Raw genomic sequence first — 24,805 nt, 5'->3', positions numbered from 1 at the left:
ATCTCCCTCTCTAAGTACCTTTCTCATAAAAATTTAAGAAAGTAAATGATATATGAAGTCAAAGGGGAGGTGGCGAGGAGGAGTCCTGACTCCACTCATTAATTTAGTAAGTGCATTTTTTTTATTAAAGCTTCTGAACAACTTCTTCAAGGAATCATTACCGAAGGAATTTTTGGTTCTCTTCAGAAACTGGATTAATGATCCCAATCCTTCAGTTAGCAAAATGAGCCTTCAGAAAATTGCGAGCATGGCACCCGTTTTCAGTGAAGTATGTGTATGTGTGAAGTATGACCTTTGTGTGTCATGACTGAATGTTTTGATACTGTTCAATGTCTTGTAATAAAATGTTGGTGCTTTCTCAGTTTCTGTACAGCTAAAACTATCGAAGTCTGAAACTCAATAGAATAGAGAGAATATAAACCAACTAAGTGGTTTTTATCCTTTTATTCATAATTTTTCCACAAAATCATGTCTTGTGCTCAGAATTTATTTATCATCATTGCTCAGAGTAAATACTCTCCTTATAGTTTAAGTCATAAACATCTGTCCATTCCCTCTCTGTATTTCTGTACTCGTTGACTTCTTCCTTGGGGCACCCACCAGATGTCTTCCATCCACTTATAATACGTTCCCCTCACTTATACATGATTTCACTCTTTGCCCTTTTTGATGATGACTTCAAGTCAGACTTTATTGAATATTCTAAACTCTAGCAGCCTCCTTCCTCTGAGGGCAGCCCCATCTAGGAACACTTATTCTATAACAGTGAGGCTCAAAGTATGGTCCTTGAGCCACCAGAATCAAAGTCCCCTGAAAAACTGTTACAAATGCAAATTGTTGTGCCCACCTCAAGCCTACAGAACCAGAAATTCTGGGTTGTGGTCCACGGATCTGTCTATTTAGGACTTTTGGTAACAGTGAGAGTCATGATCTTAAATCATTTCCCACTAGCACATGTGAATAGCTTTTCAGTTCAAATAAATTTAATCAGGCCCCCATGTCTTGTAATTCCAAATTTCAAAGTATCTTGCACAATCCTGAAACTGTCGATGCACCACAAATCATTGTTAATTCAATAATGGATCTAATAATAAATCTTTGTTTATCTATTTGATCACAGCCTTCAAGCCTGTTGGTGGACACCCATCTTTGCATTTAGAATTTCATAAGCTGTGGTCCATCAGCTTTAAAAAAATACAAGTCAATAAGAGTGTTTATTTCTACTCTTTAGTAAGAAGAACATTATTTGCTGCTTTGTCCAAAATTCTTTTCCATGTTGTTTATAACAGGGAGATTTTATGCCAAAGTAAGAAGGACAATAATAGAGAAACAATACAGACCTAACTTCCTAGAAAAACATTTAGGCACTGATTTGGTACTGTGTGTGTGTATGTATATATATCCTTAAAGTCACTCTTTTACTTTTTTGGTGTCTCCCATTTCTCTTTTCCTTACAATTCCATTCTCTTTTACTCTGATTTGTCTCTGAGGCTCTTCAGTTCCTCTGTTTAAACATTTCATTCTCATGTTTAGAGACCATACTACCAGATATTGTTGGTAAATATTTAATACCAGATCTCTGAAAAACAAGATCAAAATTTTCTGATATGAATATTCTTACTATGGCTAATTTCAAGATATCAAATGCTTGTTATTAAACATGGAATTGGGCAGAAATGCATAATATAACTTCATTTACTTTTCCAATCATCCATACACAGTTCATAAATAGCCTTAAGAATGTAGAAAACAGAATACATACTAGCAAAAGATTTTAGAATTGATCACTTTTTAATACTACTTTTGATTTTACTCAATTATAAATTTGTGTGATTAATTTTTAACAATGACTTTTGAAAGCATTTAGTTTACAAAATCCTCTAACAGTTATAAAGACTTGTGAGTTGGCCAGCTAAACTCAGAAGTGTACATACCAATTATCAGCCCAAGCCTCTTAGTACCAAAGTTCTACTGTTTTCCTCCTTTTATACATAGTTAGAAAACGTCTGCAACCTGTTACTCCCAGTCTTGGATGCTTTTCTTTCCAAAGAGTACACTGTGGTCATCCGGGCCATGCTCACCCTCCGAAACATTTTGAGCAAACTGGACAAGGAGATCTACTCCACGGTGTGTACCAGGATTGCTTCCAGCTACTGTCCTCTTATGGATCACGTGAGTGACATTATGCAATTTAGATGTCTAAGACCATTAGCTTTTGTGGTTCAGTTAATCCCCAGATGGCAGGATGATCTTATATCCTAGAATAAGATTAGCTATCTGTCCCCGGATAAATTTCAGCTTAGTGATTACCCTGATTAACACTGAACCTGGACTGGGTGGGTGTAAATCCCCCTTCTACCTTTGATATCATGGTGAGATATAGAGATTTCTTCAGAGTCTTGGTACATCAGTTTCCTCAGCAGTAAAACAGATACAGAAGTAGGTTTATTATATGGTTAAGAGTTTATATGTTCACCCCTCCAAGGCTTAGAGAACGTCACATAGGAGGTGGTGGAAAGAACACAGCAAGGGCCAGAAAATGGAGCACAGTGTTGAAAAATGATGTCTTCTGGACTTGGCATAACCACTGTGCCCATGAACTTACTGAAGCTGTGGAGATCCACAAAAGACCTGCACAAGACTGAGATTGTCAACACATCATCATGGAAGGAGGAAGGGCTCATGAGGCCCTGTTCTTCCCTAAGGGACTAATGCCCATTAGTGGTGTCTAGAGGAAAGGATGTAACTTTCTCCAGTGGTGGAGCCATTGATCAATTGCCCATGCCTCAGTAAGGAACCTCCTACCCATGCTCATGCAAGCAATCTTACTTAAACTTAGGGGCCACTCCATGAATGAGATGTGAAAGTAGAAGAATTATTGAGGGAAAAGAAGGGCTTTGTCAGAAAGAGGAGAGATGTGAAAATGACAAGAGGCAAAAAAATGATTGAAATTCATCATACACATACATGAAAATGTCAAAGAATAAAAAATAAATAAAAATTTTTCAGTTGGGAACTGACTTGTCAAAGAGTAGGGACTTACAAATTCTTTCACTTAAATTTTGCCTTGAAAATATTTTCCTGTTCCATATTATTGCACTCCATTAAAATGCATCATTTTTGCTGCATGATTGCAAAGTTGGCATGTGCAGTACCTCCAATAAATGTTTGTTATTAACAAAATAGAGGATTTTGTTTTGTTTTGTTTCTTTTTCATATAGAATTCTTTTTTAAGATTTGTTATGTATGCACATACACCTGCGTGCCAGAAGAGGGCACCAGATCTCATTACAGATGGTTGTGAGCCACCATGTGGTTGCTGGGAATTGAACTCGAAGAGCAGCCAGTGTTCTTAATTGCTGAACCATCTGTCCAGCCCTATTTTAATGTTTCTTTATTCTTGAGGTTTCATTCATGCATACCAGTGATTCTCAAACTTCCTAATGCTTCGACTCTTTAATACAGTTCCTCATGTTGTGGTGATGCCCCAACCATAAAATTATTTTGTTGCTACTTCATAATTATAATTTTGCTACTGTTATGAACCTTAATGTAAATATCTGATATGCAGGATATCTGACATGCTACCCCCCAATGGGGTTGCAATCCACAGGTTGGAAACCACTGATGTATATAATGAAATATAACAAAATATACCTCCCCATCCAACTTTCCCTATTTATGTCCTCGCAACAGGTCCCCTTCCCAGCTTCTTGACTTAGTCTCATACCCCACTAGTCCAGTTAGTGCTGCCATACTAAAAGAATCATACTATAAACACAGAAGATGTGACAGAGAAAAGAACAACTTAGGGAAGCCTTCTATGAACCAGACTCCTGCTAAGTGACTCCAATTACTATCTCCAGAAGTTACTGATAACAAACACAATTCAAAAAGCTAAGAAAATAAGCATCAAAACTGAATGCATGACAGAACCTCAACTCTGAGCCTCAACTCGTTTTAGAGTTGCTCTTCAATAGCTTAAACAGATTTTATTAATTAAAAAGGTAAATAGAAAAGACAATTACATTAAATAATAATATTTAAAATAATAGAAGCAAGCTTTTTTTTTTTTGCAAAACAAAGAATCTTGGTTGAAATTTACAGGTTAATTGGAGAAAGTCTTAAGGTCAGATCCAGGAACTAAACTCTAAAGAATCTTAGTAACTAGAAAGCATTTTCATACTATATCTATTTAGCAGCAGAATAGTATTAGGTGTTCCCTTAGGGTCTATGACCTGTCTGGCCACAGGTTCTTGGCCTGATAATGGCACTGGTATAAGTTTCTTCTTGTGGATCTGGACTTAAATCCAATTAGAGTATTTGGTTAATTCTATGATGAGCATGCCACTATTGCACCAGTGGCATGTCTCGCCAGAGGAGATGTTATTATAGCTCACAAGTTCACAGCCTTTCTCTTCTGGAACTATAAAAACTACCCAGTAGGGATGGAGCTTCCAAGTCGGCACCAGCTTAAATTCTCCACGCTCTGTGACTCAAGCACATGCCGTCTTCAGCAACAGAATCTTAACCATTATGTTCTGGGTGGTAACCTAGAGCACTGGCAACAGCCTGAAATGTCTGTGGTTCCATGGGACCTCATTAGCCAAGATCCTGCCATTGAGCTTTTCATTTCTTAGCTTGTGTTACCTAGTAGAAACATTGTCTTCCCATTATAGGGAAACTCTATTTTAACTATTTTAGTATGCATATATAAAGATACATGTGCTTATATAATATGTATATATATTAGAAAGTTTTTGCAGCAGTAGATTTTATATTACTTTTTTGAAAGACCTTCAGTGTTAAATAACATTCCCCATATTTCTTCCTCTACCCTGCTCTCCCATATCTCACACAAATTTAACCCTTCCTGTTCCCTAATCCACTTTAAGCATTTTTACTACTGCTCTCTATCCCCCACTTTAAAGTCCTTCCTCTACGGCCTTTACTAATTTCCTGACTATGAGTATTCCAAATGAAACATTCATAGCTAATACTTCAAAGCTAATGTCTACAAATGAGAGAAGATATGTGATATTTATCTCTCTCGGCTCACTATTTTTCAGTTCTATCCATTTATCTGTGAATGTCATAATTTGTTTCTCTTAATAGCTAAATAACAGTCCATTGTGTAAATATACTACAATTTCTTTATCCATTCACCAGTTGATGGACATCTAGGCTGTTTCCATTTCCTGGCTATTGTAACTAGATTAGCAATAAACATAGACAAGCAAGTAACTCCATAGTAGGAATATAGAGTCCTCTGGGGATATGTCCAGGAGTGATATACGTAGGTCATGTGGTAGATCTACTAGTTTTAGGGTTTTTTTTTTTTTTTTTTTTTGCGGGGGGGGGGGGGGAACCTTCACACCTTACCATAGAGGAACCACCAGCAGAAAATAAGTACTCCCCTTTCCTCACATCCACAATAACATTTGTCAACATTATTCTTTTGTTTGTTTGTTTGTTTGTTTGAGACAGGGTTTCTCTGTGTAGCTTTGTGCCTCTCCTGGATCTCACTCTATAGACTAGGCTGGCCTTGAAATCACAGAGATCCGCCTGGCTCTGAGTGCTGGGATTAAAGGTGTGTGCCACCACTGCCCGGCTCAACATTATTCTTAATCCTCGACATTCTGACAAAATTCCAACATAATTGTTCATAGAAATTTTTTAAAAATCATCTTAAATTACACATAGAAACACAAACAACCAAGAATAGCCAAAATGGTCCTGAACCATTAAAAAAAAAAAAGCTATTGATGTTATCACTATCCTTTATTTCAAGTTACACTACACAGCTGAAATAGCATGGTCTTGGCATTTAAAAAAAAAGAGCTGGCTCTGTCCCTCACCTGAGGGGAGTGACCTCAGTGGCCTGGAATGACCAGCTACCACCTAGGCCCACATTCAGGGATTTGAGTTGGCCTATCCCAACCTCTACTGAGTCTATGACCTGCTGGAGCATGTGAAGGTACCAGTCCTGCAGAACCATAGCCTCAGGAAAATTCATAGAAGGTAGTATGAGTAGGATACAATCAAGCTCTGGATCCAAGCAATCCACATGTGTATGGTGATATTTTATTTGTACTGAAATGTGATTTTATTTGTATGTTAATAAATAAAATTGCCTGGGGTTCAGAGCTAATAGCAAGCCATAGCAGAGCTGGGCGTTCGTGGCGCACGCCTTTAATCCCAGCACTTGGTAGGCAGAGCTAGGTAGATCTCTGTGTGTTCAAGGATACAGCCAGCATTGGAGAGACACACTCCAAATGTGTGTCTGGAGGTCTATACAGACAGGCAGTGACGAGGCAGTCACGTGGTTGGGTTTACAACCAATGAGAAGGCAGAACAGAAAGTCTATATAAAGACAAGCAGACAGGAAGTAGCTCTCTTTTGGAGAGGTCTCTTGGCTGAAGAGGATCGCTGCAGCAGGTGGGTAAGGCTCTTAGCTCTGATCTCTTGGCTTTCTTCTTTGCATTGGTTCTGTGTTTCTTATTTAATAAGACGGTCGGTTACATCTACACATGTGTATCCTGTAATTTCTCTTTTACCGAAGCCAGTCCTCTTTTAGCCTCAGCTGGTGATTTTCTTGCAGGATTCAAGTCCTTATCACCTTGTAAGGTTTGAAATAAATTACTTAGTTGTTGAATTGTCAATCCAATTGTGGGCTGCAGCCAGTTAATATCTCCCAACAATTTTTTAAAATCGTTAGAAATTTGTAATTGATCTCTCTTGATTTGTACTGTCTGTGGTTGAATGTTTTGTAAACCTATCTTATATCCTTGGTAATTAATAGAATCTCCTTTTTGTATTTTTTTCAAGAGCAATTTGTAATCCCCCCAAAAGGCAAAATTTTTTTTACCTCTTCAAACATTTTTTTCTAGAGTATCTAAATCTGAATCAGCTGGTAAGATATAATGCATGTAGATTGAGGAAACTGTTTGCAAATTATTTCCAACAGCTCTTGTACAAAATATTGACACAAGATGAGGCTGTTTAACATCCCTTGTGGAAGAATTTTCCACTGATATCTTTAACAGGCTGGAAATTTTTATAAGTAGGCACTGTGAAGGTAGATTTTTCTCAACCCCATTCTTGTAAATGTGTAGTAAAAAGGCAGTCTTTTAAACCAATCACTATAATAAACCATCCTTTAGGCAATCTAAAAAAGGCAAGGGAATTACAGGATGTAAAGAGCCCATTGGCAGGATTACTTTAATAATAACTTTTAGATCTGTTACCATTTCCATTTCCCAGATTTCTTTTTAATGACAAATACAAGAGAATTCCAAGGACTTCAATATATTGCGCATTTGGCTGTTCCTGTATCAGCTATTCTAAGACCTGTAATTTTTCTGATGTCAAAGGCCATAGTTCCACTCAGACAGATCTGTCATTTAACCATATTAAAGGTAGGGCTGTTGGTACCTTTGAAAGATCATCAGCTATTGTGCCCTGCTTATGTTATACCTTAATGGTCAGTGACTGTTCTTTATAACACTTTTTTAAATATCTTTCTCAGAAGCATATGTTAGTTTATGGTTTGTTTCTAAGATTGAAGGAATGTTAATCTGGGTTTTCCATTGTTGTAATAAATCACATCCCCATAAATTCATTGCTATGTTAGCCACATATGGTTTAATTTTCCTATTTGTTCTTCTGGCTCTATACACTTTGTTTTACATGAGATAAAGTTCCAATCCCTAAAAGCTGAATATTTACCTCCTGATGAGGCCAATCTGAATGCCAAGATTTTGGTGAAATTGTTGTTATATCCATGTCTGTATCTAGTAACCTTCCATCATAACACCACTTATTTGCATTTTTAGCTTTGATCTTTGATCATTTATAGATGTTTGCCAAAATACTTGTTTTATTGTCTCTCCTGAAAATTTGGTTTTATCTACTGATGCTGTTCTGTCATCCAGAGCAGTGTATTTTTAAAACAGGCATTAAGTCTTTTAATTGCTCTGTGGAGGAATTTCTCTAATGTTAACAGGGAATGATTGAACCAAATTTGACATGGGGGCCTGTGAGAGGTCCCTTAAGGCACGTCCAGGGTTACCTTGCCTGTCCTATGTTGATCTGCATTCATTAGTCTAATGCTGGCCTTTGCCACACCTTCTACATATTCTAGAAGTCTGGGGCCTTATGTTTGGGTCATCTCTAGAAAAAATATTGTTTCTAGGACCACCTTGCCTATAATCCCTTTTCAGATGGCCTCTTTTACCACAATTAAAATTTCTTGCCTTTTGATTTTTCTTAAAATGTTTAGAAATCACTTCTCCTACCCTGTCTCGAAAAACCAAAAAAAAAAAAAAAAAGAAATCACTTCTCCTATCCTACTATCATTATAACTATGAGATCCAATATCAGCTGTATTTCTAATCCATTTATCTATTGATGCAGATCTTGCTTGTAAAGGTCTAGTCACAATTTTGCATTCTGAATTAGTATTTCAAAAGTCAAAGATTTAGCTAATATTTGTCAAACTTCTGGATCTGATAACATTCTGTTTACAGCTGAAGTCAATCTGTGTTAAAAAAAAAAAGCAGTGAAGACTTCTTTTAGGACTTGTATAATTTTAGTAAATGACTCAGTCCTCTTTCCTGATTCTTCAACCCTGTCCCAAGCAGTCAAAGCTGCTATATCATATAAAGTCAAGGTGTGGTCAGCAAATGTAATCTGTCTTTACAAATCAGCATACTGACCTTCACTGAGGAGCTAATCTTGGGAAATTTCAATACCTCTATCCCTACTTCATTATTCTATAACCCTTGCTTCCTCTCCCCGCCATGTTTTCCATTGTAACTGAGGACCAGCTTCCAATATTGCTATAGCTCAGTATTTCCAATCTTGTAGAATAATTCTGTTTTGAGTTGCCTATGAATTTAACATCTGTTTCACAAAAGGTGAATACATACATATGCAACTACTGCTTCCTTAAATCTCTTCAAATCTAACATTTCTGCAGTGTCCCAGGTAACTTCTTAATAGTCTTGGAGATACCTATCATCTGATGGTTGTTCTTAAATGGTAGCTGGACAAATTAAGGTTGGTTTTCTAAATAACCTTGAGCCACTCATCTTCAGTTTCATTATACAATGGTGAAGTAAGTTCTGCCCTAAACTCCTCTGTGTGTATGTGTGAATATTTTTCTTAGTTTCATTAGCAGGTCTTTCTAAGGAATGTATCTTATCAGTCAATTTTTCATATTGGCACCAATGTCAAACCACATTTTAAAGTATAGAACATGAATTACAAAATTGATAATTATTACAATCAACAGTGTGTCAATCCCAACTAAGTTGATTATCCCTTCATCTAATTTTTTTCATTTTCAAACCTTCCATTGTGGACCCATACAGAGACCTAATTCACTGCATTTTAATAGTGTTCCCCATTCTTAATGTGGGCAAAAAAGCTTCCTTTTTTTTAGATTAATTCCCCTTTTAAGAATTCCCAGGTGTCTCACCACATGTGCTGATAATGACAGTGAAGTGTAAGGCTGGCTGCTGATGCACCACATGGCTGGGCAGAGAATGCACAACCTGGCCAAGGGCAGCTGCAGCTGCTCCCCTGAACCTAGGAGCTGAGAGTGTGTGGCTGTGGCAGTAGCAGTAAAAGCCTGAGTGAGTATTAAGGCAGTCCACCTGATATGGCAATGGCCCAAGGAGGGAGTTGAGGGGAAGCCCTCAACCCATGGGGAGAAGGAGCCAGCTGCCTGAAAAGCCAGCCTAGGGGGATCTGTGGAAGAATGTGGTGGGAAGTGAGGGCATGGGGCCACCTGAATGACAGAGCTGGCTGATGGTAGGCGCTAACTCCTGTGGCATTTGGGGCCCAGACACCTATGGTGTTTAGGGCCGGGGTGGGGCAGCAGCTGGAAGCTGCCATAGAAAGGCTGCAATGGGAAAACCCCAGACTTGCATAGAGGACCTGAGGGGAGGGAGGAGAAGCCAGTTGTACCAGAGCTGCATATGCCCCATGTTGGATGTCAAATGAAGCATTTATCTAATTATTCTTTATCAATAAAAACTCAAGAGTCAGATATCTGAATGATCAGAGAAGCAGAGGAGAAACAACTAGTGACCTCCTCTCTTTCTCCTTCCTTGATTCAAAAAGGGCCAAGAATCTTTCTAAACCCCTCACTACTACTTCCAGTGTCTCTGCATATGTCCTCAGTCCTCCAAAACCTCTATGGCTAATTTGATCAGCTAGTAGCTAGCTCTACCCTCTGATCCAAAGTAAACTTTATCATCAGTCTGGGGAATTTCAGAGTGTGATCAAAATATCCTACAACACCTGAGCATCTGTTCCTATAAGTTTAAGTTGAAGGCAAAGTAAGTGAGATCAGGAAACATTCCTTTTTATAACTGGCTGAGTCCACTCAGTGTAATGTCCTCCTGATTTAGCCATACTGTCACAGTGATAATCTTTTTTTTTATTATGTCTCAAATTATTTGTGTGTTCATTCATCTATTAATGGGCACTTATATCTTGGCTATTGGGAATAATGGTTAGTCAAATCTTGTCACAAAAAGAAGCTCTAACAAGCCCAATCTTTACTAAAAATGATAGTTATATATGTATGTATACATACCATACATATATACTACCACTAAAGAAAGTAACATCAATATGCTCAACTGAAATCTTAATTTTTACTTGTGTACATGGTCCAGGTTAATAGTGACATTCAATGCATGGCCATTCGACACTTTGGTGAATTACTTCTGGATATGAGTCATTACAAACGGATGCTAAACCATGTAATCATAAGAAGTCTTGTGCCCCTGCTCCTGTTTTTGGAGTCTAACGAAATAAGACTTGTGAATGTAAGAGCCTTTTTTCTTAAATTTCTTACATAATCTTATTTCTCTCAATTAAACCCAACAGAGTGTTTTATGTAACAGCAAATCAAGCCTGACTGATCTTTTCTCTCTCCCAGGCTTGCAGATATACATTAACTATCTGCTTCTCACAACTAAAGTGGTCAATATCACATCTGCTCAAAGAGGAAAATTACTGTTTTGAGTCAGTGGTTCTCAGCATCTGCAACAACCTTGTAAGTAGCCCTCTGCTTTAACTATCATAAGCACAACTTAAAGATTACACAAGTGGTGACAGATGACTTGATGAAAAGGAGGAACTTGTAGAAAGAATGTGAAGAAAAGATAACATTTATATTTACAGTAAGAGCTTTAGAGGAAAGAAAGAGAATTTTTCACACTCTCAACACTGATCACTCTATTTTCTTCCTCTTATTTTGACCTGCGGGTAGATACAAACTTGAGTAGAACACTCCACATCACCAAAGGAAAACTATTTTGCCATAACCTCACGAGCTTGTCTTTTGAAACCCAGTATGAATAAGAGTAAATAAGTGGGGATGAGAGGATGCTAATTACAGATTGGAAGAACAATCCTGGTTTCAGGAATGATATGATAGAATAGTCCTTGCCAGCAGCCAGAGGAGTGTAGCTCACACAGACAAATCTCCAAGTTTTAAACTGGTCTTAATTTCATACTAGCAACTAAGTAATTAAGGTCTCTTACTTTGATTTTGACTCTTCTCTAGAGGAAGCAAATATGCTTTGTCAACAATTAAGAGAGGAATTTTACTGTTTTATTCCCAGCTTTCTTCTTATGAGAGTTACATTACGGATTTAATATCTGGTACCTTAGGGTTCCTGTGGAGCTCCCGAACATTTCTGAAGAAAGGAGCCACTATATTAATAGGTAAATAAATTTAATTTTTCTTAATTTGTCTTTGGATGTATAAAATAGGGCTCAAGTCAAATTATTCGTTAAAATATTTACAAGTTTTATGATTGACAATACCTGTCATGGTGATAAATATGATGAACATGGTTAATATGTGTGATTGAAATAAAGTTCTATTTTACAACACAAAGTAGGTATATCTGTCTGACCAATTATTACATAAAATGTGTTCAGCAAGATGGATAATAAAATTTTAGAATGTAATATCATTCCCCTCTACTGCCTAAAATCACTATCTAAATAACAAGAGTGATTTAAAACTTCACATGAACTTCATGTTCAACACAACTTGAACACCTGTAACAACAAACTACAACAAATAAGAGAGATATCTGATCCAGTAAAGTTTAGAAATAAAATGTGTATGGGAGAAGCCCAGAAAGACACTCAGAGGCGATGACAGCTAAAGTTTTCACCTTGGACAAATCTGACCAATGGCAGTGATGCTTTTCCTTGTGACACTCTAACTGTGAGAGTCTAGAATTCCAATTTGGTGACAGTTCTCCCCTTGTTCTATTTGGGACCCTAGACTAGACTATCAAGAACAGAAAGGAATGAGAAAACTCATGGTCATATCACACTGTAGAGAATTTGGACAGTCAAAATACGTAACCAACTATACCATGAGGAGCATTAAGCTTCTGATCTGTGTTCACAGAGGAGAGAGAGAGAGAGAGAGAGAGAGAGAGAGAGAGAGAGAGAGAGAGAGAGGAGAGAGAGGGGAGGGGAGGGGAGGGGAGGGCAGGAGAGGAGAGGAGAGGAGAGGGAGGAGAGGGAGAGGGAGAGGGGAGGGGAGGGGAGGAGGAGAGGGAGGAGAGGGGAGGAGGAGAGGGAGAGGAGAGAAGAGGGAGAGGAGAGGAGAGGGAGAGGAGGAGGAGAGGGAGGAGAGAGGAGGAGGAGAGGGAGAAGGAGAGGGAGAGGAGAGGAGAGGGAGAGGAGAGGAGAGGGAGGAGAGGAGAGGAGGAGGAGAGGGAGGAGAGGAGGAGGAGAGAGGAGAGGGAGAGGAGAGGAGAGGGAGAGGAGGAGGAGAGGGAGAGGAGGAGGAGAGGAGGAGGAGAGGGAGGAGAGGAGAGGAGAGGAGAGGGAGAGGAGGAGGAGAGGAGGAGGAGAGGGAGGAGAGGAGAGGAAAGGGAGAGGAGAGGAGAGGAGAGGAGAGGAGAGGAGAGGAGAGGAGAGGACAGGGAGAGGAGAGGGAGAGGAAAGGGAGAGGAGAGGAGAGGAGAGGAGAGGAAAGGGAGAGGAGAGGAGAGGAGAGGAGAGGAGAGGAGAGGAGAGGAGAGGAGAGGAGAGGAGGAGGAGAGGAGAGGAGAGGAGGAGGAGAGGAGAGGAGAGGAGAAAGGAGAGAGAAAAGAGGGGAGAGGAGACAGGCAGAGATAGACACAGAGAGTTCTGTGATAACTTTATTTCAAATCAATACAATCTCCTGAATAATCTCCTTGAGCTTCCCATCTCTGTTTATAACACCCAACTATGGAATCCCCAATAAATAACTTTCTCATAAAAGGGTAGCATCATTTTTTCTGTACTTCAAGGTAAAAACAGAGAATAGATGAGAAAAAAACATAGAAAATGTATTTTTACCAAACAGATGAGACTCACAATAAATAATTCTATGAACCTAAAGCTTTAAAATAAAGATTGAATGTGCCTAAAAATACACAGAATGTATTTGATATAAGAAGTAAAGACCATGAAAGTAAGATTTTACAGCATAGGGGACAAGTGTGAGGAAAGATACATAACCATCACAGAAAAGGAAAACAACTGTAACCCACAAATGAGAAAATCTGCACTGTTAGTAGTGATAAGCCAATCCTCCACAAGAGCAAAGGTCACACAAGAGAGATCAGTGTCCATCTTACTGTGATGCTTCAGAATATATATATCACACACAGTTGTTCCTATATTTTTTTTAATTTAAAATGTAGTTTAAATCTCACAAGTCTTATAGATCAATGGTGGAAATATACAAAAACAAAAGATACCATTTATAATGGGTAAAAAAGAAATAAGGAAAGAAAATTATTGTCTTAGGGTTTTTATTGCTGTGAAGAGATACCACGATCACAGGAACTCTTATAAAGGAAAACATTTGATTGATTGCTGCCTTACACTTAAGAGGTTCAGTCTAGTATAATCATGGCATGCATGCAGGCAGACATGGTATTGAATACATCTTAATCAGAAGGCAATAGAAAGTGATCTGCCTGTCACACTGAGTGAAGCTGGAGCAAAAGACCAAACTCAAAGCCTGCTCCCATCTTGACACACTTCCTCCAACAAGGCCACACCTCCTAAGAGTGCCACTTTCTATGAGAATACATTCAAACTACCATAATTATTAAGGAAGAAGTGGGAGGGAAGGAGAGAGGGAAGAAAGGAGGTGGGGGTAGGAGGAGAGAGCTGGAAAAGAAGAAGTAAAGACGAGAGAGAACAAATGGGAAGAAAAGAAGGGAGGGTGGACTGAGAGAGCAAGGAGGGACAAAAAAACCTTTGAAGTCCATACGCTGCACACATGAAGACTACTTGTGAACATTACTGAAGGAAATGAAATGTTAACAATGAGTGGAGTATAAATTCTATTTTAAGAAAGAAAGAATAAGATTAAAAGTCCCGATGCTTTTTTTTAAAACCTATACATATATCAATTGATATATTGGTGTACTCTTACTACTTTGTATATTGTATATATTGGTGTACTCTTTCTTACTTTGTAAGAAAACTCCAAGAAACCAAGAATTTTATGACCTCAGCTTCTTCAAAAGCATGAAATTATTGTTAGTTTATGCTTTTGTGCCCCTCCAACATGTAGTGGATAGGAGGAAATTACTTCAGATTATGCATTACAACAACAATATTTATATTTGTTTATACGCCTCTATGGAGATACACATTTTGCCACTTTAGGCTTGCCTGCCTTGTACAGCTGGCCTGCCACTTGTGGTTTGACCTTGTAATTGTACACTTCACTCATGTGACTCTTCTTAATTTGTTTTATGTTACTCTTTACTCCTGTGACTCTTCTTAACTTGTGTGATACTTTGAACAAAGTTGACTATTACATGAGACTTTAGTCCATGGCTCCATTCCCTCAGGTCCCACCACCAACTAGAGCAATAAACAAGGGATATGTAACAAAATGAGTTGATAGCCAGGCTGTGTTTCAAGGAATCTCCACTCTGCATGTAAAAATGGCAGTACATGAGCTGTTTCTATAGGAAGGAACATGGGCACATCTCATAAAACTATGTTGAATGAAGATAGTAGAGCCCAAAAATACATTCTGAAATATGGAGAAGGAAATTGCAAAGAGCTTGTGAAAGTCTTCTGGGATATGAACCTACATGGTAGCTAAGGCATATTCCCTTTGTGGTCATTCTTCATACACATTTTAATTTTTCATTAAATAATAACTATTTGAAACCACTAAAAGATAGTTTAAGGAGAATCTATGATCTAGCTAGATAACAACAGAAATGTATTTAATCATTTATTTTGGCCTGACTTTGCTTATACCTTATACACAGGGTACTTGGGGAAATCTGGAGCACATTTACTTCTCAAAGAAGAAATTGATGTCATGATTGAGGGTAAGATTGAGGTCTTTGTGTATAGATTCAAATAAATTCACTATTTTGATTCTAGCTGAATGAGAGTTCTAATAGTTTAGAGGATGGAAATTGGGTGGTGGTGGGTTTATGGATAGGAAAATCAGGAGAGGGACTAGGTTAAGGGGCATTTGTTTTTTTCACTCTCCCTATTCTCTATTACTGTCCCTGTTTCATTCCCCAAATTTATCCCATTTATTGTCTGAAATCTAAAGATCATGCCGGAGCCTTAAGAAATTACTGGAAATTCAGGAGTCATTCACTTACATATCCTGCAAATATTTTTTTCCAGCATGTCCTGTGTGACAGACAGCACCATGTACTTGTTGGGTCACCCTAATAAATAAAGCTGGCTCATTCCTCATAGATTTTACATTTTAGTGAATATTAAAATACATTACATTCAGAGGGGGAGGAATTAAAGAAGAGTAATGCTGTTATTCCTCCAAAGGGCTCGGGTACAGGGCATCACTCTATCTTAGCATCTCTCTACTGTCTTATTAGAAAATAGCTTGGGGGCAGGGAGGGAGAGCTGGCTCAGCAGTTGCAAGCACTTGTTCTTGCAGCACCCACATGGTGTCCCACAGCCATCCACAACACCATTTCCAGGGAATCCGACAGACACCCTAGTCTAACTTCTGCCACCACCAAGCATACATGTGCTGTACATACATACACTCAGGCAAACAATTCATAGATATAAAATACAATAAATATATCTAAAAGTTTTTTTAAAAAGAAAATAGCTAGGATAGCTGTCTGCTCCTCTTTCCCTTCCTTCCTTCCTTCCTTCCTTCCTTCCTTCCTTCTTTCCTTCCTTCCTTCCTTCCTTCCTTCCTGTCTGTCTGTCTTTATAAAGTCTACTATTGTCCAGAGAAATTTCAGCTTCACAACAACATGGCTGGAAGTTCAAGGACTTCCCATGGACTTCCACACTGTATTCATGCAGTTGCCTCCCTTGTCAGTGTCTCCCACCAGGGCTGTGGAGAGTTGTGCCCACTTGGTGCATCATTATCTCTCCTTCAGTCAGTCAGTCACTTTCATTCATTCATTCAACACTGCTGACTAGCTACTGCATGTCAAGCACTATACTTCCCCCTTAACCCTTAAGATCTTTCTCTTCTCTCTTTCTTCTTGTCTTTCTCTCCTTCTCTTTTCTAAAACATCCTTTTTCATTCTTGCTTTTTTATCCAAAGAAATAAAAGAAAATACTGTGGCTCACCCTGTAGTCCCAGCACTTGGAAGGTTGAGGCAGAGGAATGGCCTCAAGGCTGTTTATCATAAGCTTTTTTTTTCGTGACAATGAATATGCATTGACTCATTATATTAAAATACATGTGCTATTTTATTTTATAATAACTTTAATTTAAATCAGTTTTCTATTGATAAGCACTTGGACTTATTCCAGTGTTTTACATGACTATCACCAACACATGAATCTCTTCTTATGATACTGAGCTGAATGCTTGGCACATAAGTATGCCATAAATTTGGTAACCATTTTTGTTTTTCTCTAGTAGATCTCATTAGTCAAGTAAAGAGAGGGGTAGGGAAGAGTTGCAGGTGGAGAATATGGGAGAGAGCAACTTGGTGAGAGGTGGGAGCTTAGACTTAACGCTCTTGGAGTCAGAGAGACCTTGAACTAAGAGCCCCTCTGCTGTTACAGTTATTGAACGAGTGGCTCGGGACGAAGATCCTGTGATCAAGTTGTTGGCAGAAAAAACCCGTAAAATTTTTAGAGAAATAGCTTATAGAATAACCTCTTCAACCATCAGACAAACCTTTCGAAGATGGGCTATGATGTTCCATACCAAAAAATTGAAGCTTATTTATGACTTGGCCAATATTACATCCCTTGAGGAGAGCACTCCAGAAGACTTTACAGAAGTGAAGCCTGAGGAGAACCTGGAGAACCTTGTTGAGGAGAAACCCGAATATCTCTTTCAAGAGAAACGAGTTTCTTTTGCCTCTTAGTAACCGCAGTCCATGCTTAATCCTTTTCTGAGGAATGCTAAGTTATCACTAACCCTTATAATTATTAAAATATATAAATCTGAGCAGTCTACCACCTGTCTGATGATGAGAAAACTCCTTCCCTGCAGCATTGAGAAGCCTGAGGTGCATTTTTACGCTTTCTTGGCCACAGTGGGTAGGCACTGCTTTCATTTTGTCTTAACACCCTGGTTGAAAATCTCTCCCATTGTGTTTATGAGATGGTTCTAAAATCATTTCCTCCTTCTTTCTCCCAGAACTAAATTTGATTGGAAGCACCCATCTTATCTTACACCTTGATGTGTGCTCTAGAATGCACAGTACCTTGCATCTGATGTTAAAAAAAAAAAAAAAAAACAGTGAACACTTGCCAGATGAGTTGAACGTTGAACGCTGATAGAACATATCACTTTCATGCTTTGTAATATGTGGGTGATGCTATGATGTTCCCACATACTTGTAAGCACTACTTAACAGAAACAAAGAACATTTGAGTATTTGAAAGGGAACTGCCAGACACACTAGGTGTTAATTGTGTCTGAGTTATTTCATATATATCTGGCCATCTATAATGCTCATGTTAATATTTGAATGCCAGGATTACAGAGGAAGACAATCTCTATAAAGTTTGACAAAAGGGCAGAGAGCTTGTGCCGAGCAATATGTACTGACAAACAGTTCTGCTAAACTTTACCAAGAAGTTTCTTCCCAAACATAGCTGAACAAAAAGTCTGAACTGCAGAAAAATTAATATATTACACAAGCAGATCTATGATATCTAAATTCTGTCTAGAAGATACTCATATAACAACACATTTCTTGAGAGTTTTTTTTTTTTTACAAAACTAAATTCAGATAGGTAAACTAAACATAGAATTATCTATAGTGGAATATTGTTAGATTTTTTTAAAAAAATGAATGAGATACTAACGTATCAGCCTGAAAATATTATATTACTGAGTGAAAAGGTCACACAGGGTATGATTCCTCGTACGTGAAATACCAGGAATATTTAAACCTGTAAGCAATAGGAAGTATGCTAGGAGCAGTCAGGAATTATGGAAGGAATTATGTGAGGAGGGAGATAGGAATAAGGGCTTGATAGGAAATTTCCTTTGATGGAAATATCCTATAACTATACAATATCCTAAGTGCACTAAATCCCACCAAATAGAGATTGCAAAATGATTGACTTGGTGTTGTATGAACCTCACATCAACTTTTTAAAGAGTGATAGAACACAGGCCCACTCTGCCTGAGCCATGGGAATCCGAACCCTATGTGACTTCCTGACTAAGCCAGTTACCCCCATGAGCCAAGGTTCTGTCCAGTGAGAGTTGTTTTAGCCTCTTCTGGAATGTGCACCATTCGCTCCCTCTCAGGGATAGTCATGTTCCAGAAGCCCTCTCGCTGGAGCTCCCGGTATGTGACCTTAGAAGACCTTCGACAAAAAGGGAGACATTTGCAGTTCAGTCCTCTCTATTCATAGTATCCTTATAATGTTCAAGGAAGACCAGCCTATGGATATATATTTTAAGTGGAAGAGCCCATCCACAAACAAAACTCCTTCCCCAGGCTGTGGGCAGGCTGTGGGGGACAGTTCACCTCTTGAGCTCTATTTATCATACTGAGAAGCTCCCTCTATATATTTTTCAAAAAGAGAGAGAGAGAGAGAGAGAGAGAGAGAGAGAGAGAGAGAGAGAGAGAGAGAAGCTAAGGAATTAGGATGTCTTGTGAAGTGATTTATTTCTAAGCAAACACTCCACCATGCAGGTCCTTAGTTGTTCACACCCCACATGGCCACACAACCAAGTACGTGTCCTCGGTAGCACAAGACACGACCTAAGTTTCAGAAGTGGATGCTAAGCAGAATTGAATGCTCCAACTTCAGCTGCTCTTGCCTGACAGGAACTCTAGTGCCCCACACAATGTGCTTGATACCTTCTTGGTGAAGAAACTCAGACCAGAAATTCAACTTCACCACTGTAGACAGAAGGCCCCCGGAGCATGGCAGAGCCTTCTTATCCCATCACCTGCATGGGCACTTGGATGGCTGCTCAGAGCAGGCCCCATCCATCAAGGTCTGGTTCGTGAAACAGAGTCACAAGACACATTCGCATGTATAGGTCTAGTTGCAGCAAATCAGTCTCCTCGTTCTTACCCTGTTTCCTCTTCAGAAACATCTGCCTCCTGAAAGCCTGGAAATTCACTACTAAAGCTTGACTGGTTGTGAAACATCTCTATTAAAATGCCAAAAACCTTACCTTGGAGACTCTGACAGTTAATCTTAGTTGTCAACTTGGTTGGATCTACAACCAACTGAACAAATTATCAGTTAGGCATGTCTGTGAGGGATTGTCTTGATCAGTTTAACTGAAATCTGAAGGCCCATCCTAAAGGCAGATGGTGCATTTCAGTGGCAGACCAGAAAAGGAGAAGTCCAAGAGAGAAAGGCTTTGGTTTTGCCTTGTTGCCTTCATATTATGCTGGTCCCCATCCACCCTCTTGGCATTTTACTGTTGCTGCTGCTGCTGCTGCTGCTGCTGCTGCTGCTGCTGCTGTTGCCACTGCTGCCACTTTTCACTGACATTAGAACCCAGTTTCACTGGCCTTCCAACATGAACTGAAGACCGGTGACTCTCCAGGAATTCTCTATGCTTTCCGCACTGCTAAGGATCTTGTGTTGCAGAACCCTACATTGAAGGCTGTAGTCTTCCAGGTCCGGATAGCTCTCTGAGTTCAGAGCAAAACGGAGGACTCCTTTTCCCGGTAGGGTTTCCTTTTCTCTGTCTACTCTTATTTGGAGAGTGTCTCTAAGCTCAGATGCCTGACCCGGGTTGGAGGATGACCCTGCCCAGAGCTCCCTACAACCACTGTACGACGCAGCACAGAAATCCTGTTTTTTCCTCCTGCCCGAATGATAATTCGGTGTTGTGTCAACCCTTCAACCAATTAACCCTTCCTGCCCTTAACCCTAAGAACCCTCACATACCTTACCCCTGGAACAATAAAATGAGCTGACTCTCTAAAGTTGACTCCGGGAAGTTCTTTCCATCATGCTCACGGCTGTCCGAACCCTGCTCGTTGCTTCTGCTTCTTCTGCCTTCATGGGCCAGTGGCCAACTCGGGAGGAAATAGAGACCTACACTCACGACCTGGTTCATAGCCCCTTCTGTGTGAATTCAACCACTATTGGAATACCTGTAAGTCAATTTAAGAAATCCTCTCATAATATCTGTTTGTTCAAACAGTCCTGTTCCTCTCGGGGCCCTGGTATGGAACCAAGAAAAAGAAGAACATAACAGAATCTCCCCCACGTCACCAGAACATGCTTCTGTCATCTTGTTACTGCTTGTAGTTTCAGTTCTGTGGCCTCTCATGACACACATACTCCTTAGTCATGTGTGACTTCCTGCAGTCTAGTCCACAGTTTAACACGAACTGTTAGATCTGCATTCCAAAATCCTCAATTCCTTTTTATGCTATTAGGATTCATTTTTATTATTTTCAGCCTAATGGAATTCTTGATGCTGTCTTTGTTTTTTGTTCTCATAGCCAAATCCCCAGCTATTATGCCATTATATTTTTGGCTCATTGTTAAATTCCACCCTGTTTTTTAATGTACTGCAAAGTCAAAGAATCTGCCAACTAAAACTATAAAATGGCATTGTTACAAGGCATGTCTTATATAAGAGAAGTTAAAGTTTGATTCAGTTAACTATACTAAGTGAGAGTTTGACCCATTTATTTTTAAAACATGTGCATGTACAGTGGTATATACATATACACTTTTAAAAATATACACCAAAAAATCATTAATAAGTTTGTAAATCTGAGGAAAATTAATGAAACTTATAGGTACAACCCTTTTTGTTTTCACTTTTTACTTTTATTTGTATATATTACTTTTCTGCATATTATTCCAATTCAGAATAGAAATACTGTAGGGGTGTACACTGAATTTCTCAACCACTAGAACTCCACATCCTAGAGCAAAGCCTGTTATTTAAGGAGCACTTAGATACATGTTGACCAAAAGAATCAACTTGAAACAAGTCACTGTACTTGAAGAAGAAGTGTAAAGCCATCTGTGGAGGGGTACCTGGGAGGGTTTGAAGGGAGGAAAGAAAAGGGAGAAATGTTGTAATGTATTAATCTCAAAAATAAAATTCAGTTTTAAAAAAGCCACCTGCTTTCTTGTGGTGGTTTGAAAGAAAATGGCCCCCAAAGGGAATGGCACTATTAGGAGGTGTGGCCTTGTTGGAGTTGATGTGGCTTTGTTGGAGGAAGTATGTCACTGTGGGGGTGGGCTAGGAAGTTTCCTATGCTCAAGCTTTCCTCAGTGTGGTACACAGTTCACTTCTTGTTGCCTGTGGATCAAGATGTAGAACCTTCAGCTTCTTCTCCACAATGTCCATGTTTCCTGCCATGATGATAATGGACTAAACCTCTGTACTGTAAGTCATCTCAATTAAATGTTTTCCTTTATAAGAGTTGTCATGCCTCATCCCCTCCCCTATACCCCCTCTCTCCACCCCTGGTTTACTCATGGAGATCTCATCTATTTCCCCTTCCCAGGGCAATCAATGTGTCCCTCTTAGGGTCCTCCTTGTTACCTAGTTTCTCTAGGGCTGTGGATTGTAGCCTAGTTATCCTTTTCTTTATATCTCTCTACTATCCACCTATAAGTGAGTATATACCATGTTTTCCTCATGCAAAATGTTTTTTTCTAGTTCCATTTGCCTGCAAATTTCATGATGTCATTGTTTATTACTGCTGAGTAATACTCCATTGTGTAAATTAACCACATTTTCTTTATCCATTCTTTAGTTGAGAGATGGAGGATGGGAACATGAGGGATCAGGATAATCGAGTTGGGGGAGGAGGAACAGAGAGGGAGAGCAACGAAAGAGACATCTTGATGGAGAGGGCCATTATGGGGTTAGGGAGAAACCTGATGCCAGGAAGAATCTCAGGAGTCCACAAGGATGATCCCAGCTAAGACTCCTAGCAATAGTGGAGAGGATGTCTGGACTGGCCTTCTCCTATAATCAGACTGATGAGTACCCTAATTATCATCATAGAACCTTCATCTAGTGACTGATGGAGGCAGATGTGGTAATCCATGGGTAGGCATTGGGCTGAGTTCCAGGAGTCCTGTTGAAGAAAGGGAGGAGGAATTGTACAAGCCAGGGGATCAAGATGATAATGGGAAACCCACAGAGACAGCTGACCTGAGCTTGTGGGAACTCACAGACTCTGGACTGACAGCTAGGGAGCCTGCATGGGACTGACCTGGCCATGTGGGTGACAGTTGTGTAGCTTGTCTGTTTGTGGGAACCCTTGCAGTGGGACCAGGATCTGTCCCTGGTGCATGAGCTGGCTTTTTGGAACCTATTCCTTATGGTGGAATGCCTCTCTCAGCTTTGATGCAGGGTGGAAGATTTTAGTCCTGCCTCAACTTGATACATGATGCTTTTTTGACTCCCATGGGAGGCCTTGCCTTTCTGAAGAGTGGAGGGAGGGGTATAGTAAGAAGGTGGGGAAAGGGAACATCAGGAGAGGAGGGAAGGGAAACTGTGGTTGATATGTAAAATAAATAAAAAAATTAATGAAAAAAGAGCAAACAAACAAGAAAAGAGTTGTCATGGTCATGGAGTCTCTTCATAGCAATAGAAACCCTAACTAAGACATTTCCCAACATTTATCTACAGGCTCTTTGGTGATAAATGCTACATTCATATTTGCCATTAAGCTCCTGGAACTTTGCAGAATTGTCAGACCACAATAGGAGCTAGATAAATACTTTCAGAAATTTTGAAACCATGATAATGAAGAGGAATTTCGTTTCTGTAGAGTAAGCCTAGAATAGTGATTTTTGAGCAGGGCTGTGAGTTAATTAGACTATCAGGAAAATTGATTTGGAGGTAATCTGTTGGAGGCAGACAGGAAAGTATAATCAGAAGTACCACCATGGTTTTGGGGGGTGGGTGTTAATTGAGAATTTCTGTCAAGACTGGTGGTGAGAATGAGATAGTGGGGACGGGATTGCACTTCCATACCATGAATATTTCCCAATACAATTTTAGATCCATCATAAAAGTCAATATATACTTTAGATTCCAGCTCATTATACATAGAACAAGATCTAAAAAGTGAATCCCTACAAGTTAAACCACTTCAAAGAGCCTTAGACACCCAGGAGCCCACAAAGCTGAAGGATAATCCAATGGTTTTGTCCAAACATTCTGTTTTCAAAAAACTCTGCAGATTCTTCCACTGGGATCTGCCTTCTGAGCCCCTTCCTTTGCCAACTTACCACAACATGGAGACAAATTAATCCAGTTGAACTTTGAATCTATATATTGAAGGATACTGAAAAAATCATTTTGGAAGTTTTTGGTCAAAGAATATGAGCAGTGTAATTCTATAATGGAAGTGTGTGATTAGAATTAGGCAGCTTCTTAGAAATATGTTTATGAGACCATAAGACCTCGGCTGTTCCACAGTGTCAGCAAATCTCGTTCCTACTATTTTCAGCTGCCTTTTCTTTGCAGTGAGATTTCTCTCTCCCTTTTGTTCCTCCTCACATTTGCAAGTAAGAAAAATGTCTCAGGAAAAACCTTTCCTTCACATACTATCAGACACAGAAGGGGCACTAAAAGTCACTCCTGAAAAGAGGCAATGGAGGAAACCCAATGCAGTAGAAGTTGTCTGGGCTGACACCCAAAGGGAGCATTGCATCCATTGCATGAACTAGTGAGTTAATTTTACAGAGTGCATCACAGAGATACAGAGGGCATAAACCAAGATCTATGTGCAATATTACAATGTGTTCACACAACATGAATCATATAAGAAACTAGATAACATTTTAGAATTCTTGAATCTTTAATTCAGTTTCCATTCATAAAACATCCATCATTCCACAGATGCACTGACTTATAAAAGTCTATAAACTCCTTCTGGCAAAGAAACATTCTCTACTTATAGAAGTTTAAAATAAATGAACCTATGTACCCAGAGAAAATCATAGGAATTTCAAGCATTAGTTATACTCTTATTAAATTAAAAAATAATGATAATTATTATTATTTGTTTGTTTTTGAGACAGGGTTTCTCTGTATATCCCTGACTGTCCTGGAACTCACTCTGTAGAACAGGCTGGCCTCGAACTCACAGAGATCCATCTGCCTCTGCCTGCCAAGTGCTGAAATTAAATACATGCACCACCACCACCACCATGCTTAAATGAAGAAATTAGTTTTAAATAGATGTCTCAGATTAATAACTTAATGATACACCTGAAAACCAACTTCCTCAAAAAAAGGAGACAGGATGAGATCATCAAAATCAGTCCTAAAATTAATAAAATAGAAACAAGAAATACAAATTAACAAAAAGAGAGAGTATAC

The 24,805-nt window shown here is 39.1% G+C and overlaps 1 protein-coding gene across 1 annotated transcript in view; it reads left to right on the top strand.

The window, feature by feature from the left end:
- The window catches only part of Mroh9 (maestro heat like repeat family member 9), a 54,996-nt gene extending 37,624 nt beyond the window's left edge, over positions 1 to 17,372 (top strand). Inside the window, exons 15-21 of the mRNA XM_052736505.1 lie at positions 131 to 268; positions 1,996 to 2,172; positions 10,689 to 10,841; positions 10,955 to 11,071; positions 11,643 to 11,745; positions 15,318 to 15,380; positions 17,065 to 17,372. Coding sequence (XP_052592465.1) covers positions 131 to 268; positions 1,996 to 2,172; positions 10,689 to 10,841; positions 10,955 to 11,071; positions 11,643 to 11,745; positions 15,318 to 15,380; positions 17,065 to 17,372 — 1,059 coding nt within the window. The remainder of the gene's footprint in view (positions 1 to 130; positions 269 to 1,995; positions 2,173 to 10,688; positions 10,842 to 10,954; positions 11,072 to 11,642; positions 11,746 to 15,317; positions 15,381 to 17,064) is intronic.
- Positions 17,373 to 24,805: the final 7,433 nt, after the last annotated feature.

Source organism: Peromyscus californicus, unplaced genomic scaffold (assembly GCF_007827085.1).
Source record: "Peromyscus californicus insignis strain IS unplaced genomic scaffold, ASM782708v3 Scaffold_14__1_contigs__length_90479793_seg_2, whole genome shotgun sequence".
Lineage (NCBI taxonomy): Eukaryota > Metazoa > Chordata > Mammalia > Rodentia > Cricetidae > Peromyscus > Peromyscus californicus.
This window is presented reverse-complemented; position numbering and strand designations above follow the sequence as displayed.